The following is a 12,784-nucleotide window of genomic DNA, read 5'->3' on the forward strand; positions in this document are numbered from 1 at the left end:
TGTAGGAAAACAAACACTTTTCCTTGATATCACACTTTCCAACTCAGTGATGCCACTTCTATCCATAAAGGTCCCGTTATGTCTGAATAAAGCAATAATGTAATAAATGAAGCCAGCAATTTCACATATTCCAAGTTTGAAAAGGGATTCAGTGAAAATAAGGGATTCATTTGTAGCTGTAGTTTGTGAGCTTACCTCTGAATCCATTCGATGAGCCTCTGTAGCCATTGATCATGCCCCTGGCGTTGCGAGCTCCACCACGTGGCATCCCTCTGCTGTTGTAGAAGGATTGACCCTGCCTGACGAAGCCTGGGCCCTGCTGGGGAGGCTGTGGATGGCCTCCAGACTGATCTTGGGAATGGAAGGCACCGACTACTAAGAAACACAGAGTTGTGTTACGCAAAACAGATACAAGTCAATCCCCACTCATTACAGGAAAACAAATGTGGCACAATCAATCAAGTAAGTAAATAAAATAAAGAAAATGAAAAATCTGCTCACCAGACTGCAGTTGTTCTGTCTGCATCTCTGTCTGCTCCACAGGATGCTGCGGCTGGCTGCTGAAGGCTTGGTTATAGCTGTTCTGGTATTGGTTGGCCTGGTTCAAAGCCTCTGTCTCATTAGCTGGCGGAACTGGGGCATTGAGGTTGAACACCTGAGGGAAGAACAAGGGTCACATTGTGCTAAAGCCAAAACCAGAGGAAAGTTCACAGGCTCATTAGGAGTAAAGTCCATTACTTAGTATTTCCTGGATATAGCTGCTTCACTACAAACCCATACAACTGCAATATGATGAGAGGGTACTTAAGAACTCCATAAGCAACTTCTAATGGAAGTCAATGATTTTAAATTTTGAGTCCATTGGCAGTGACACACAAAGTCCTGCAAAAATCTCTTGCATGATTATTATTTCATGTATATTGCACGTATGTATGTATGTATATATATTTTGTGTGCTGCTGTAACACTTTAATTTCCCATTTTTTGGGATCAATAAATATCTATCTATCTATCTATCTATTCCGGCCTTTGGGTTAACTTAAACATGAAATCCTTTTAATACAGGTATTATTTGATAACAGTGTAAATTCTTCATTAAGTTTGATTGTTTTTTTAGTAAGTGTCGTCACACGGCCTTACTGTCTGCATTGACTGGAATGGTGCTGCGTTGACATTGATGCCACTGCTGTGTGGAGCTTTGGAAACAGGCTGGAAAACTTGAGTTTGAGGGACAGGTGGGAGAGCTGTAGAGGGAGGAGGCTGCTCTGATGACAAGGACATGGAGGTCTGTTGAAAAGGGGAAACAAAGTATGCTGATAACTGAGGTCATATACTTTGTACCAACCTACAGTTAAGTATGTACACAAGGTGGGCATTTTACAGACTGATTCAGTATGTACTCCATATACCTAAATTTGACTCCTTTTAGTCAACTAAATACAGAACTGGGGCTGGGTCTCTTAATGAATGTGTGTGCAGTACCTTGCTTTAAAGATTATAAACAAATTTTGACTCTTTTTAAATTTGAACTATGTCAATGCAATGTAATGCATGTTAAAGAAAATATTTTCAAGTCTCAAGTTAGAAACGTTTCCTGAATTAAATCAAGTTGAATATGACCCAATACCCAGTGATATTTTTCTCACAAAAGGTACTCTTTCACAGAACAGCATGGTTTACCTGGATGGGGTCGATGGTTTCTGTGGAGGGTCGAGGGTCTGGCGTGTGTGAGGTCTGATACATAGGGGGTGGAGTTGGAGAGACGATAGAAACCTGAAAACAGAGTGTGAAAGTCAAACAAGTTCTCCTGTTTAAAAGGTCCCATAGCATGAAAATTTCACTTGGCAAGCCTCCAACTTGCCCCCCCCCCCCTCTCCTCCTCAAAAGCTACAGACTCAGAAATGGCAAATACTAAGGAAAGCTCATTGTGGGACTTGCTCTGGTGGCTGTAATTCTCCAAAGGCTGAATTAAATAAAAGCATCCAAAGAGCACCCTGTCATGGGACCTTTAAAATGTCTTCAGCATCGCTACACAATCAGTGTTGACTTTTCAAGTTCAATTACTTACTTGTGTGGGCTCAGGTTGGACAGGAACAGTGCTGGGTTGCGATAGCCGGGACTCTGGGTGAACTAAGAAGATTTGAGCATTGCACCTTAGTAAACCAGAAAAGTAATTTCAAGCTTTCAAGTGTCATGTTTACAAAACAAGACATCCGAAATAACTTCTTTTTGATAAACATACCTGGAGGACACACCATCTGTGGTAGGTCCATGTTTTGAGCGGGTTTCATAGGCTGCGCTGAGACAATGGCGGGATCAATGGGCTGTCCGTCAAACTCCAGCATAGAGTCCTGATAGCAGAGAAGTGATGAGTACCGTGCTTACTATCTAACGTAAACAGTCGTTCCTAGGAAAAAGTTCCCACCTGCATGAAGTTGTACGTTCCCTGCATCTGTGCCATTAAGTCCTGCACCACCTGCTTCCTGACCAGGGGGTCAGCAGGCGGCACAGGAGACGCTAGGTTTAAGGGGTGGGTCTCCAGGGCAACAGGTGAAGCCGAAGGCTGCATAGGCTGCATTGTACTGACTGCCTGAGAGTGGAAGACAGACAAAAAACAAGTGAGTTTGTCTGAGTGTCAGATCCATGTAAACGCAAACAAGTTTGTAATTAAAGTTAAGGATTTAAAAATCACTTGTGCTGATTAACGTGGCTCAGCAGGCAGACTTACTGCTTCACCAGAAACATGAATAGAAAGGCGCAGATTCTAGTGATGTCTAGATATATATATATATATATATATATATATATATATATATATATATATATATATATATATATATATATATATATATATTTTTTTTTAACAACATCTTAGTGCCAATAGTAAGTTATTTAAAATCCCATCAAGTAGGCATAGAAAAAAAGCAATTGCCAATCATATCTTCAATCGTCTCTATATATGATCTGATTGCCAGTCGGCACAAACCTACTACCATTAAAACAATCATTTACAGGAGTTTGCTAATCTGATGTCACATGTTGAACCAGTTTGAACATGACTGAAGAAAATGCAGATGTCCCATGACAACAGCAGTAGCCACTTAGCAATCCCATGATTATTTGAGAAAAGGGTATCCACAAAAGAGAATTTTGTTTTTCAGGCAAAAGGTTTTGACTTCTATGAATTTTTGCATAGTTTACTATGCTATAATGTTTCCTGAATTTATCTTTTTTTTTTTTAAATTTTTTTAAATGGCTTAGGATATACTTCCACTGAAATACTTTGTGATATGAATTTTGTCCCAGCCAGCTAAAACCAGACTTAAAATTGAGGTAATTTGAGGCCAGATTGCTAAATGATGCAATAAATGCAGGAATCTGAAACTAGAGGAAAATTAAACTTCAAACCTGAAAAACAACATCCCTGCAGCATACCTCTGTTTCCGTGGTCCACTCATCCCCTTGCTCCTTCTCACTGCTGCTGTATGTGCCGTCTGGAATGAACTGTCTGTTTATAAACTGGAGGGAAATAAGCAAAAATCAGCACAATGCTAAAAGATAATATCAGTCCCAAGGCTCCACTGGAAACGGGGAAATTAATCTCACCTCTGTTGTTTCCATCGCAATGGGCTCTGTAAATTCCTCAATTATTTCAGTTTCTGTAAAGAGAAAATCTATTTAGAGAATGCAGTGCTGGTTTCTTAATGACTTCATTACATTAGCATTTTCAAAAGTAGCAAGTTTAATGTAGCATGACTTCAGAGAATGTTCAGGACCTGGATCAGCAGCCTGCTCTTCTGCTTCTGACGATTCAGCTGCTGTTGCTGTTGCTGCTGCTGAGGCCGGTTCTTCCTCCTCCTCCTCCTCCTCGTCATCGTCCTCCTCCTCTTCTTCTTCTTCTTCTTCCTCCTCCTCCTCCTCCTCACCACACACACCGTTTTGATGAGATGGAAACCGGTCGAAGTACCCACTCAGCAGAATCTGGTCCAAAGTCTCTCTCAGTGCCTTGTCTAGCAGAAGAATAACATTGTAAGCAATGTATTGGAAAGGCAGGTTGCACACATCACAATGATCTAACCGCTATGTCGTGAGCTTGGAACTAAAGCTCAGGGTGGAGTGATGTTGAACTGATTTCACAACTCAGCTTGCAAAATAATGAAGATACACTTTAAAAGTCCTTTAAACTCCTTAGTATTATTAGAGGAGCAACAACTGGTTGATTAATTAATTGAAAACAAAATACAAATCTGCAACTATTTTAATCATCAAAGACTTGTTTGTCATTTTTTAAGCAAAAATACCAACAGTGATGGTTCAAGGATCTTAAATGTGAGAATATGTTGTTTTCTGCAGAACGCAACACTAAAGTCACTTTTTGCTGAAGAATTTCGAGCTGGGCTTTTTTCACCATTTTCTTGTTATAGACAAACAATCAATCAATAATATAAAAAAATAATTGCAAATTAATCATCAATGAAAAATAGTTTTATATTTTTCTGTCGCAGCTCTGGTGTCATTTATCCAGCCTCCAACTAAGATGAAAATAATGAACAACACAGCTATATTGTCATAATCTCAACTGGTGTGTTTTCAGTTTGCTGTCATTAAAAACATGAATTGATTCCAGTTTCTAAAATGTAAATATCTGCTAGTTTTTGTAGTCTATGATAATTAACTGAGTGTGTGATATACAAACACACATAATGTATAAAAAAATAAATAACTGTTGGATCGTTGGTGACAGGATACTGGGAAGGAGCAAGGTTAACGAGGCCAAACAATCATTGAAATTCCGCTAGCCAGACACTGCAGCAAGCAAAGCCAAATACAAATACAGTGCTTTTATTTTATCCCAAACTCAACATAGCGTGCATGACCAGAAATAATTTAAATATCTACTTTAAAACAAAAACAATCAAAATCTCCAAATCTATATAATTCAGTATAAAACTAAATAAGCAACAACCAAAGCTTAAATTCAGAAAAACATCTTCAGATATTATTTAACACACAAAAACCTTCTCCAGACAGTGTGAGTATGGTTTGAATAGATTTGATTGTTGTTTGAGAACATAAGCAAGGAACCCCACAACGATCAACAGTTCCCTAAACCTGACTGATGTACAGTATGCAAGGGACATTATTTCATATGCAAGGGACATAACATCACCATTACTCGTGATTTAAAAAAAGGTTCCAAAACTTGGTAGGAGCTAAAGTGTCCTAAATTGCTGACTAGATAAGATGTATGCTACGATAACAATCATGACTTGTAATTAACTAGAAATCTTAAAAAGAGCTATTAAGATAGCTCAGACAATTACAATTTTTGCTGATTAGTCACAACAGGTCGGTGTCATTTCCTTAACTGCCTCGTGCCAATTAGTCCGTTTCTGGCTGAATAAATATCACAGGTGGCCCAATCCCAAAGTCCGGACTCAGACTATAGTGCGTGCTCTCGTAGGTTGTCCCAATTTTGAATTTCAAAGAGTGTGAGGGTTTGAGTACAGACTTACCAAGCCCTTTCCATGAGTCTGTATCGATGCAGACTTCAGCAAAGGGAATTACCCCCAGTTCAAAGCGTTTACCGCGGAGACCATAGGGAAATCCAGAAATAACAAAGGTAAACAACAGCATGGCTTATGACCATGGAACGGACCTGCTGTCCAATTTGTAAACAAGAGTTGGAAAACGCAGTCTACTGTTCCATGGCAGTGTGTAAAGCAACAATTTTAAAATGAAAATAACCAAACCGGCAAGTTCAGCAACATCTTTGTTATTAAACAATGCCAATGTAAGGTGATCTTGTGAAGTGCCGTGCCAATCCCATTTATACCTACTCAAGCCCATGTGGCCTCACATACTCAATCACTTAGCAACCAAGATCAATTAAGTCTGTGAGTCTTTAGTCCTCAGGGCTCACTTTGGTATTGGGCCACTCCTTGCTGAGGTTAAAGGGTTGGCCGGTGTCACAATAGTAAACTGTGTCCTAATATGGCTCCAGAGATCTGACCAGTGGAACCACCGGCGACAGGGCCACTGGCACCCTGCCGTGCTGCTGAATCAGGATAAGCCCACAGCGCTCAGCTCCCAAGCAGAATGCAGCAGTGCGAGTCCTGAAGCCAAATCGCTGAGAATGCAGTACACCAATATCCCCAAGTCCTGATTATTCACATCACTGCACACATGCTGCATTAACAAAAAAATGCATATGCTATATGAACATATTAAGACTGGTTAATGGCCTGTAGTACCTTACCACAAGGTCTGGTTAAAGCATTTGACAACTTTATCTACCTTGTCTTGGAATTATTCAAACGTAAATGATAAATTACTTATGGCCAGCTTCAACAAACTGAAAAGCTTGCCAATGACTGCTGTGTCACCAGCCATCTGATAAAATGTCCTGCCAAGAATATCCTCACCACGAGCTGGGAATCTTTAATAAAAATACAAAAGCTAGTTTGACTTCAATAATTGATCCCCATTTATGTTATCTTAATTTTGCCATAAATTACAGTATGGCTGCCACTCAATTATTTTCAACATTGATCAATCTGGCAGTTATTTTAACTATGAATTGACTAATCAATCACCAGTTTTCCAGGGCCAGAGTTAATGGCCAATGACACAAAGATATTCAGTCTAGTATGATAGAAGACGAAAAAAATACTTTTTGGAAACTCTTTCTTAAAAGATGTACTTAAATAAATAAAGAACTCCAACACAAATTAAATTTTAAGTTTTCAAACAGGGGCTACAATATATTACAGTCAATACATTTGTTTTAATTAGTTTATGGCGAGTTACTGTATAGGGCTTTTGACTAATTTTCTTTATTTAATGTTGTTATTTTTGGTTACTTGGTCATCTCTCTTTTCTCTGATAAGCTGAATGTTAACCGACAGTCTACATTTTTTCTGTTCATCTGAGAAAGAGGCTGGTAAAATTAGATTATTTTGTCTTTGGTCAGCTCCTTCAGATCATGGATGTGTAATGTAACATAGCAAATCATTTGGTTCGATAATAAAATTAGTTTCAATCAGTGGAATAAAAAAAAAAAGTGAAGTGAAATATTTAACTGACAATCAAAATAATTGAAAATTAATTCTCTGTTGAATGACTAATTGTTTCAGCTTTAAAAATGCTGTTTTCTGAGAAGAATTAGCTGAAGCAATCTTTAACCGAAATATTGCACTCTGCTGCTTGCAAACATTGGAGGATCCAAGTAACATTTATACTTACACGTTGTTCCAACAACAGCCTTGTCCTTCCCTTCCAGCAGCTCCCAAAGATGCACGGATGCTTCTTCATACTGGTCAACCAACCTGCAAGTGAAGAGATCCCCTTGATAAAAAACATGAAAAAACAAGTCTTTTGCTTTTCAACTTTATCCAAATATCAATGCCTCAGACCTACCTGACGTTTTGATCACGGTCTGGCCCCACTAGCTTGTAGAACTCGTCGAAAGCTGCGAGGTCTGCATCTGTCAGCGGCGTTGAGCCAGCGACTCCCTGCTTCAGGTCCTGCCGCACAGTGTCCTCTCCCAGCCGGTCCAGGAGGAACTGCAGCTCCAGAACCGTCTTCAGCCTCCTCTGCTCGGCCTCCTCCCGCTGCAGCTGCTCCCGCCGTGCAGACTTCTTCACCACCTTCTGGATCTAATGATAATATACATGAGCCACACAAAGTCAAGTTAATACAAGGCAGCCCAGTTTACCTTCCGTTAAATCTACGCCCGTAGCCCGACGTACACCTCTTAAAAAAGTGTAACTACACGGCGGCGTAAGCTCTGCGTAGAGCCCCCGCAGAACCATAACTTCCGCTGGAGGGAACATTTTCACAAAACAACACCCTTACATCTTGTCCTAGTGTGATGAACGTCTTCTGCAACTCCCGGCCAAATTCTAAGTTATTTGTGATTTCCTGGAATTTGGAGAGGGCCTCCTAAAAAGGACAAAGGAAAAGAGACATTTCACACATTGGTAGGTTGTGAAATCTTTCAAAGAATAACAAGATTAGTTGTGCGGATGTACAAAATGATGAAGGCTTCAGTGCACCCACCAGCTGGTCCTGATTGAGACTCTCCCCTTTATCCTTCCTGACTTGATAGTCATCCAGTTTACTCTGTAATAGAATATCCAACACTTCAGCTATGGATTGCCTATAATTGGGACACCCATCATGCCTCATATATTGCACACACAAAATATAGCTGGCTACATGTTGTTATCAGGAATAATCTGCAACAAAAGGCTCTTGACAGTAATCACCTTTTTCTTCTCCATGTTGCGGACCTTCTTGTCGAGGACACACAGCACTTGCTTCATAACTTCGGACTGTCCACCAAGTGCAAAATTAACCATTGACCCTGGAGCGGATCCCACATCTGGGCTGGCAGACTGCACTGTCCTATTTGCATTCATCGCTGAGGGCATCTAGAAATGCAAGTGTGAAAGGTTACTGTGCTTTGTTTATAAAACGGATGCATCCATCATCATAGAAATTGTAAAAATTAACAAATAAAAGCGACCCGATACCGGATAAGCGGATGAAGATGGATGGATGGGACAAGTAAAAGGATTAATTGAAAACAAATATCCTAAACATGAGTTGAAACATGGCAAAACTATGGTTGAATAGACTAATATAATATAAAAGTCGATAAATGCTGCATGATGACTGGGATTCGGGCTGCCTAGCAAACTATTTCCATCATTGATTTTTTTAATTTTATATCAGCAATTGCTTTCAGCAGCTGCTCTGAGTTGAGGTATCAATACCGGTATCAGCAGAGATAAGGTTGGATTGGTGCATTTCTAGGAAATAGTAAAAGACTTTCAAATCATAATTTCAAAAAGCATAAATAAAGAGACACCAGATTGCATGATACAGTGGGTCTAGATTAATAGATTGACAGAACGATAGATGCCACAGAAATCAAATGTTAGAGAGTAGTTATGTATTGACAAAATTAAAAAAGTATACATTAAAGTTAAAAAAAAAAAAGTGTATTAACAAAAGAGGTAGTTTTACGTTGACAAGCAAAACAGTACAGCTATGTACTATGGCTGGGTGATATGGAGAAACTTAAATATCACAATCTTTAAATCAAAAAAAATACTTCCATATCGATATTGTAGGGGTGCTTTCATAATAATGTGGATTTAATGACTAAGGGGGTGAGTTCAGAAAAGTACATCACTTGAACTGTAATGCAGCCTGTAAAACCAGAAGAACACTTATGCCATATTACGATATCCAAAATCTAAGACGATAGCCAGTCTCACATCACGATATTGAATTATTGCCCAGCCGTACTATGTACTGCAGGTGGTGCATTATCAATCATCTGTTAGGTGTAAACGATATTCAAAACGTTAAGTATTAGTATAGCTTCATAACAAAATAAGTGCACCAAGATTATACTATCCATAAGCCTAAAAAAAACCATCATAATAGCAACTGGCTAACTTCAGTCAGAGCTATGTGGAAACTGGAAGGAGACATTTTTTGAACCCCGCATTTCTCCTGATTCCATATTTTCATTATAACCGCAGCTACAGAGCTCTTCCACTAGCTACTGTGGTCAGAGCCCCCCTAACAGTAAGGCCTGTGTTACCTTTGAGGTTTGGTAAAATGGCCCTGGCCACACAACCGTTAGCATAGACCATCGCCGTTAGCTAGCATCTTCACGCATTGCTAGCCTGTGTGTCTGGTAACGTTAGCTACGGCGACGCGTGCTAACTAGCAGCCGGGGGCTGCGTTATCTTGGTTGCACGAGTCCGGGTTTACCCACCTTAATGGTTTATATCCACAGGGGAGCTTGCTAGTGAATGTAAAAAACGGCCAAGTTGTTATTTTTGTTGTGTTGCTTTATTTTCTCTTTCACTCTAGCGTGGGATCCGCCCCGCCGGCCTCACCGACAACTGAGACGGTGCGAAAGACGGAGAAACTCTTTATAAAGGCGAAGGTCCATTTTTAGCTGTCAAAGATATACCTGACTAAATAAACTACAAAACAACCCTTGGTGAAGCTTAGTTTTATAAATGAAAATATGTTCATATATAATGTAAACATATGAATCCAACTGTTTAATAACTTGTAAACCTTACCGCAATTAAACATTGTGAAGTTGCTATTTGTAGTCAGGCAAAGCATTCAACAGCCTCTTGGCAGAAAATGTGCACACTCATTAGCTTTGATAAAGCTATTCTTCCTCTATCCCTGTGCCATATACAGTATGTTTTTTTTTCTTCTGCAGCAGCTGTCCCATTCCCCTGTAAGCATGTGCTGGTTAACAGATGTCTCACTACACTCATGACAATACTGTACTATCTTTTCCGTTTCAAGTTCAGTTTGAAGTTCAAGTTCAACACTACAAGTAGCAATTAAATATCCGAAGATGACTGTCACTGAAAATACCATCTAATGTTAGTGTAGTTAAAGTTAGCTACATTGTGAGGTTAAAGCTTTATTTGCTACTTTGCAAAAGATTAAGTTGCAAGCTGTTCAGAATAGAGATATTTAGAAATGAAAAATGTCCTCAATGAAGCAAATAATAATATTATTATTAATAATAATAATAATAATAATAATAATTATAATAATAATAACTACAAATTATGTAATGCATTTTAAACAGGTCAAAAGGTTATTTTGGATTTCTGATTAGGCCCAGTAGGCTGCACAAAGCCATAGGGACCACCCAAATATATCACAATAATTTTATATCTGCTCAGAAATTGTCTATATGATTGGTTACTATTGGTTTTCCACCAAAAAAAATTTGTTGTCCACTATGTTTATCAATCGTATGACTGAACACTCCTTCTTCTGTGCTGCTAATGTGGTCTGCCCCTGCGGAGAAATACATTCAAGTATTCCAAATCAAGATGGATGTGAAATTGACAACTGAAAGATTGCAAAATTGCCAGTTTGAAATCCCTCCCCGCAGACAAATAAGAGCCCCACCTGTAATAAAGAGTTAAAGTGCACTTTTTTTAATCAGTTGGTCTTAATGATAAATTATTGTAAATCATTTGTACCTCCCTTACACTGACACAACCTATAAAAACTGCAGTACAAATATGTATATTATGAGTTGGAGTTGACAGGCATGTCCTAGTTTTTAAAGTCCTAAAATTATTACTCCAGCGTGAAGAGAGATGTCAAGTCATTCAAATATAATCCTAATCCTGAGTATTTTGTAATCTATTGTTTGCATCTAAAACATGTCAAACAAATATCAATCTGCCTGTTTTGCAACAACAAAATCCAATTGCATCTCATGCTTCTCTGCTGTCCTGACTTCAAGTTGAGAAACCTTTTATACAAGAAAAGAAAATACAATTAAACTCACAATTTTAAATTTTTCCCATATTGAGAATTAATTACCTAGTTATATCAGATGTTGAGCCATGCAAGCACTTTAATGAATGGAAATTGTCAGACATGTGTAAGGCCAAAACTCCTTCCTGAAATCCTTCCAATGCTGCTACCTTTACTGCCACCTTACACCAGAAGGTGGTAGTAAAGCTCAGCAGTGTGATTCACAACAAAACACTAATACAGCAATAACAACTGTGGTTAGAGAGGAAGAATCGTTTATGTCCATCATCTGACTCTGAAATCTAAAACTAAACTAAACTGAACAAAAAAACAATTTTTAATAAATTGATTGACGCATTTAGTATTATAAGACAAAACGAATAGCTGGCTTATAAACACGGAGCACATATGCATACACACAATGCTGAAAACAAATGAATACATATTTGATTATTTAACTTTTCCAGTATATTTTGGTCCACTAATATGTGTTTCTGTTCTGAGCACATACTTATCAGCGTTTAAAGGGTAGCAAACTAACCAGAAAAATGGGAAAGCAGCTCTCTTTTGTTTTTACCAAATACAGGAAGCGGTTAACATGGCTGCACAACTTTTTGATTGCACTGTTCCACTGAAAGTGTTTTCTTTTAAGGATAATACTGATTATGGGAGGATCCCAGGGGTAAGTGAAGCTCCCTTTCAACGAGTGACTCATTTCCGCAACCTGCTGTATTTCAATCAAACAACAACACTGAACGCAGTCCACCGGCCATTTTCTAAAACAATTCCAGGGTGTTTCCTTGTCTGACCTCTGACCTTAACACCTTGACATTTTAAAACTCACCATAAAACTTAGAATGAATCCCACTCTAATTTAAACCCATGCAGTAACAGTGAACAACTATAAATATTCCCACCTTAGTTGTCCTGTGACAGTTCAGGAGGAAGACTTTGAAACAGTAGCCAATTATCACTTAATTTCTGATTAGGCAGGAAGCGGCTGGCTTTGCTATTGCTGTTCCAAAGTCCGTGCTATCAAAACGTCAACAATACATCCAGAGTCCCCTTATTTCAGGAAATGGGCCTGAAAGCATGTGCTCAGATAGTTCACAACGCCTGGATAACCATCTTTATTCCACTACTAATGACATCTTTTTGACAAGTCATCTATGATTCGGCAAGATGGTGGATATTGGTTGTGTATGCTGCAACAACATTGCTATGCTTTGCTATTTAGTAGTGGAAGTTGTAACTTATAATGTAATACATTCACATTATTGGCTGAATAATGAGAGAAACAGCTGTTTGCTTAGTGCTGACACTCATTTTCCAGCTTCCTTAAAATTCCATACTGCTTTCAACTCCATAATTCTTTCAGTACCAAAGAGGCAAAACAGGAAACTGGACATGAGTGACACCACTTCCCAAAAGGTTGTACATTCTTAACTGTTTATTT

At 38.8% G+C, this 12,784-nt stretch overlaps 1 protein-coding gene across 3 annotated transcripts in view; it reads right to left on the reverse strand.

Annotated features, from left to right (window-relative positions):
- Window positions 1-9,964, reverse strand: part of caprin1b (cell cycle associated protein 1b) — a 12,709-nt gene extending 2,745 nt beyond the window's left edge. Inside the window, exons 1-17 of one of the 3 annotated variants that reach the window (XM_034880088.1) lie at window positions 9,797-9,964; window positions 8,271-8,435; window positions 8,062-8,124; window positions 7,858-7,944; window positions 7,420-7,658; window positions 7,246-7,328; window positions 3,925-4,010; window positions 3,777-3,891; window positions 3,607-3,659; window positions 3,436-3,519; window positions 2,426-2,590; window positions 2,243-2,351; window positions 2,069-2,130; window positions 1,681-1,773; window positions 1,141-1,287; window positions 502-655; window positions 196-375 (exon numbers count right to left, since the gene is read on the reverse strand). In XM_034880088.1, coding sequence (XP_034735979.1) covers window positions 196-375; window positions 502-655; window positions 1,141-1,287; window positions 1,681-1,773; window positions 2,069-2,130; window positions 2,243-2,351; window positions 2,426-2,590; window positions 3,436-3,519; window positions 3,607-3,659; window positions 3,777-3,891; window positions 3,925-4,010; window positions 7,246-7,328; window positions 7,420-7,658; window positions 7,858-7,944; window positions 8,062-8,124; window positions 8,271-8,435 — 1,885 coding nt within the window. In that variant the 5' untranslated portion in view covers window positions 9,797-9,964. Of the gene's footprint in view, window positions 1-195; window positions 376-501; window positions 656-1,140; window positions 1,288-1,680; window positions 1,774-2,068; window positions 2,131-2,242; window positions 2,352-2,425; window positions 2,591-3,435; window positions 3,520-3,606; window positions 3,660-3,776; window positions 4,011-7,245; window positions 7,329-7,419; window positions 7,659-7,857; window positions 7,945-8,061; window positions 8,125-8,270; window positions 8,436-9,796 lie in introns of all 3 variants that reach the window. The other 2 variants (XM_034880087.1, XM_034880086.1) reach the window with 2 other exon arrangements.
- Between the last annotated feature and the right edge of the window lie 2,820 nt (window positions 9,965-12,784).

This window comes from Etheostoma cragini, chromosome 8 (assembly GCF_013103735.1).
Source record: "Etheostoma cragini isolate CJK2018 chromosome 8, CSU_Ecrag_1.0, whole genome shotgun sequence".
NCBI classification, from domain to species: Eukaryota; Metazoa; Chordata; class Actinopteri; order Perciformes; family Percidae; genus Etheostoma; species Etheostoma cragini.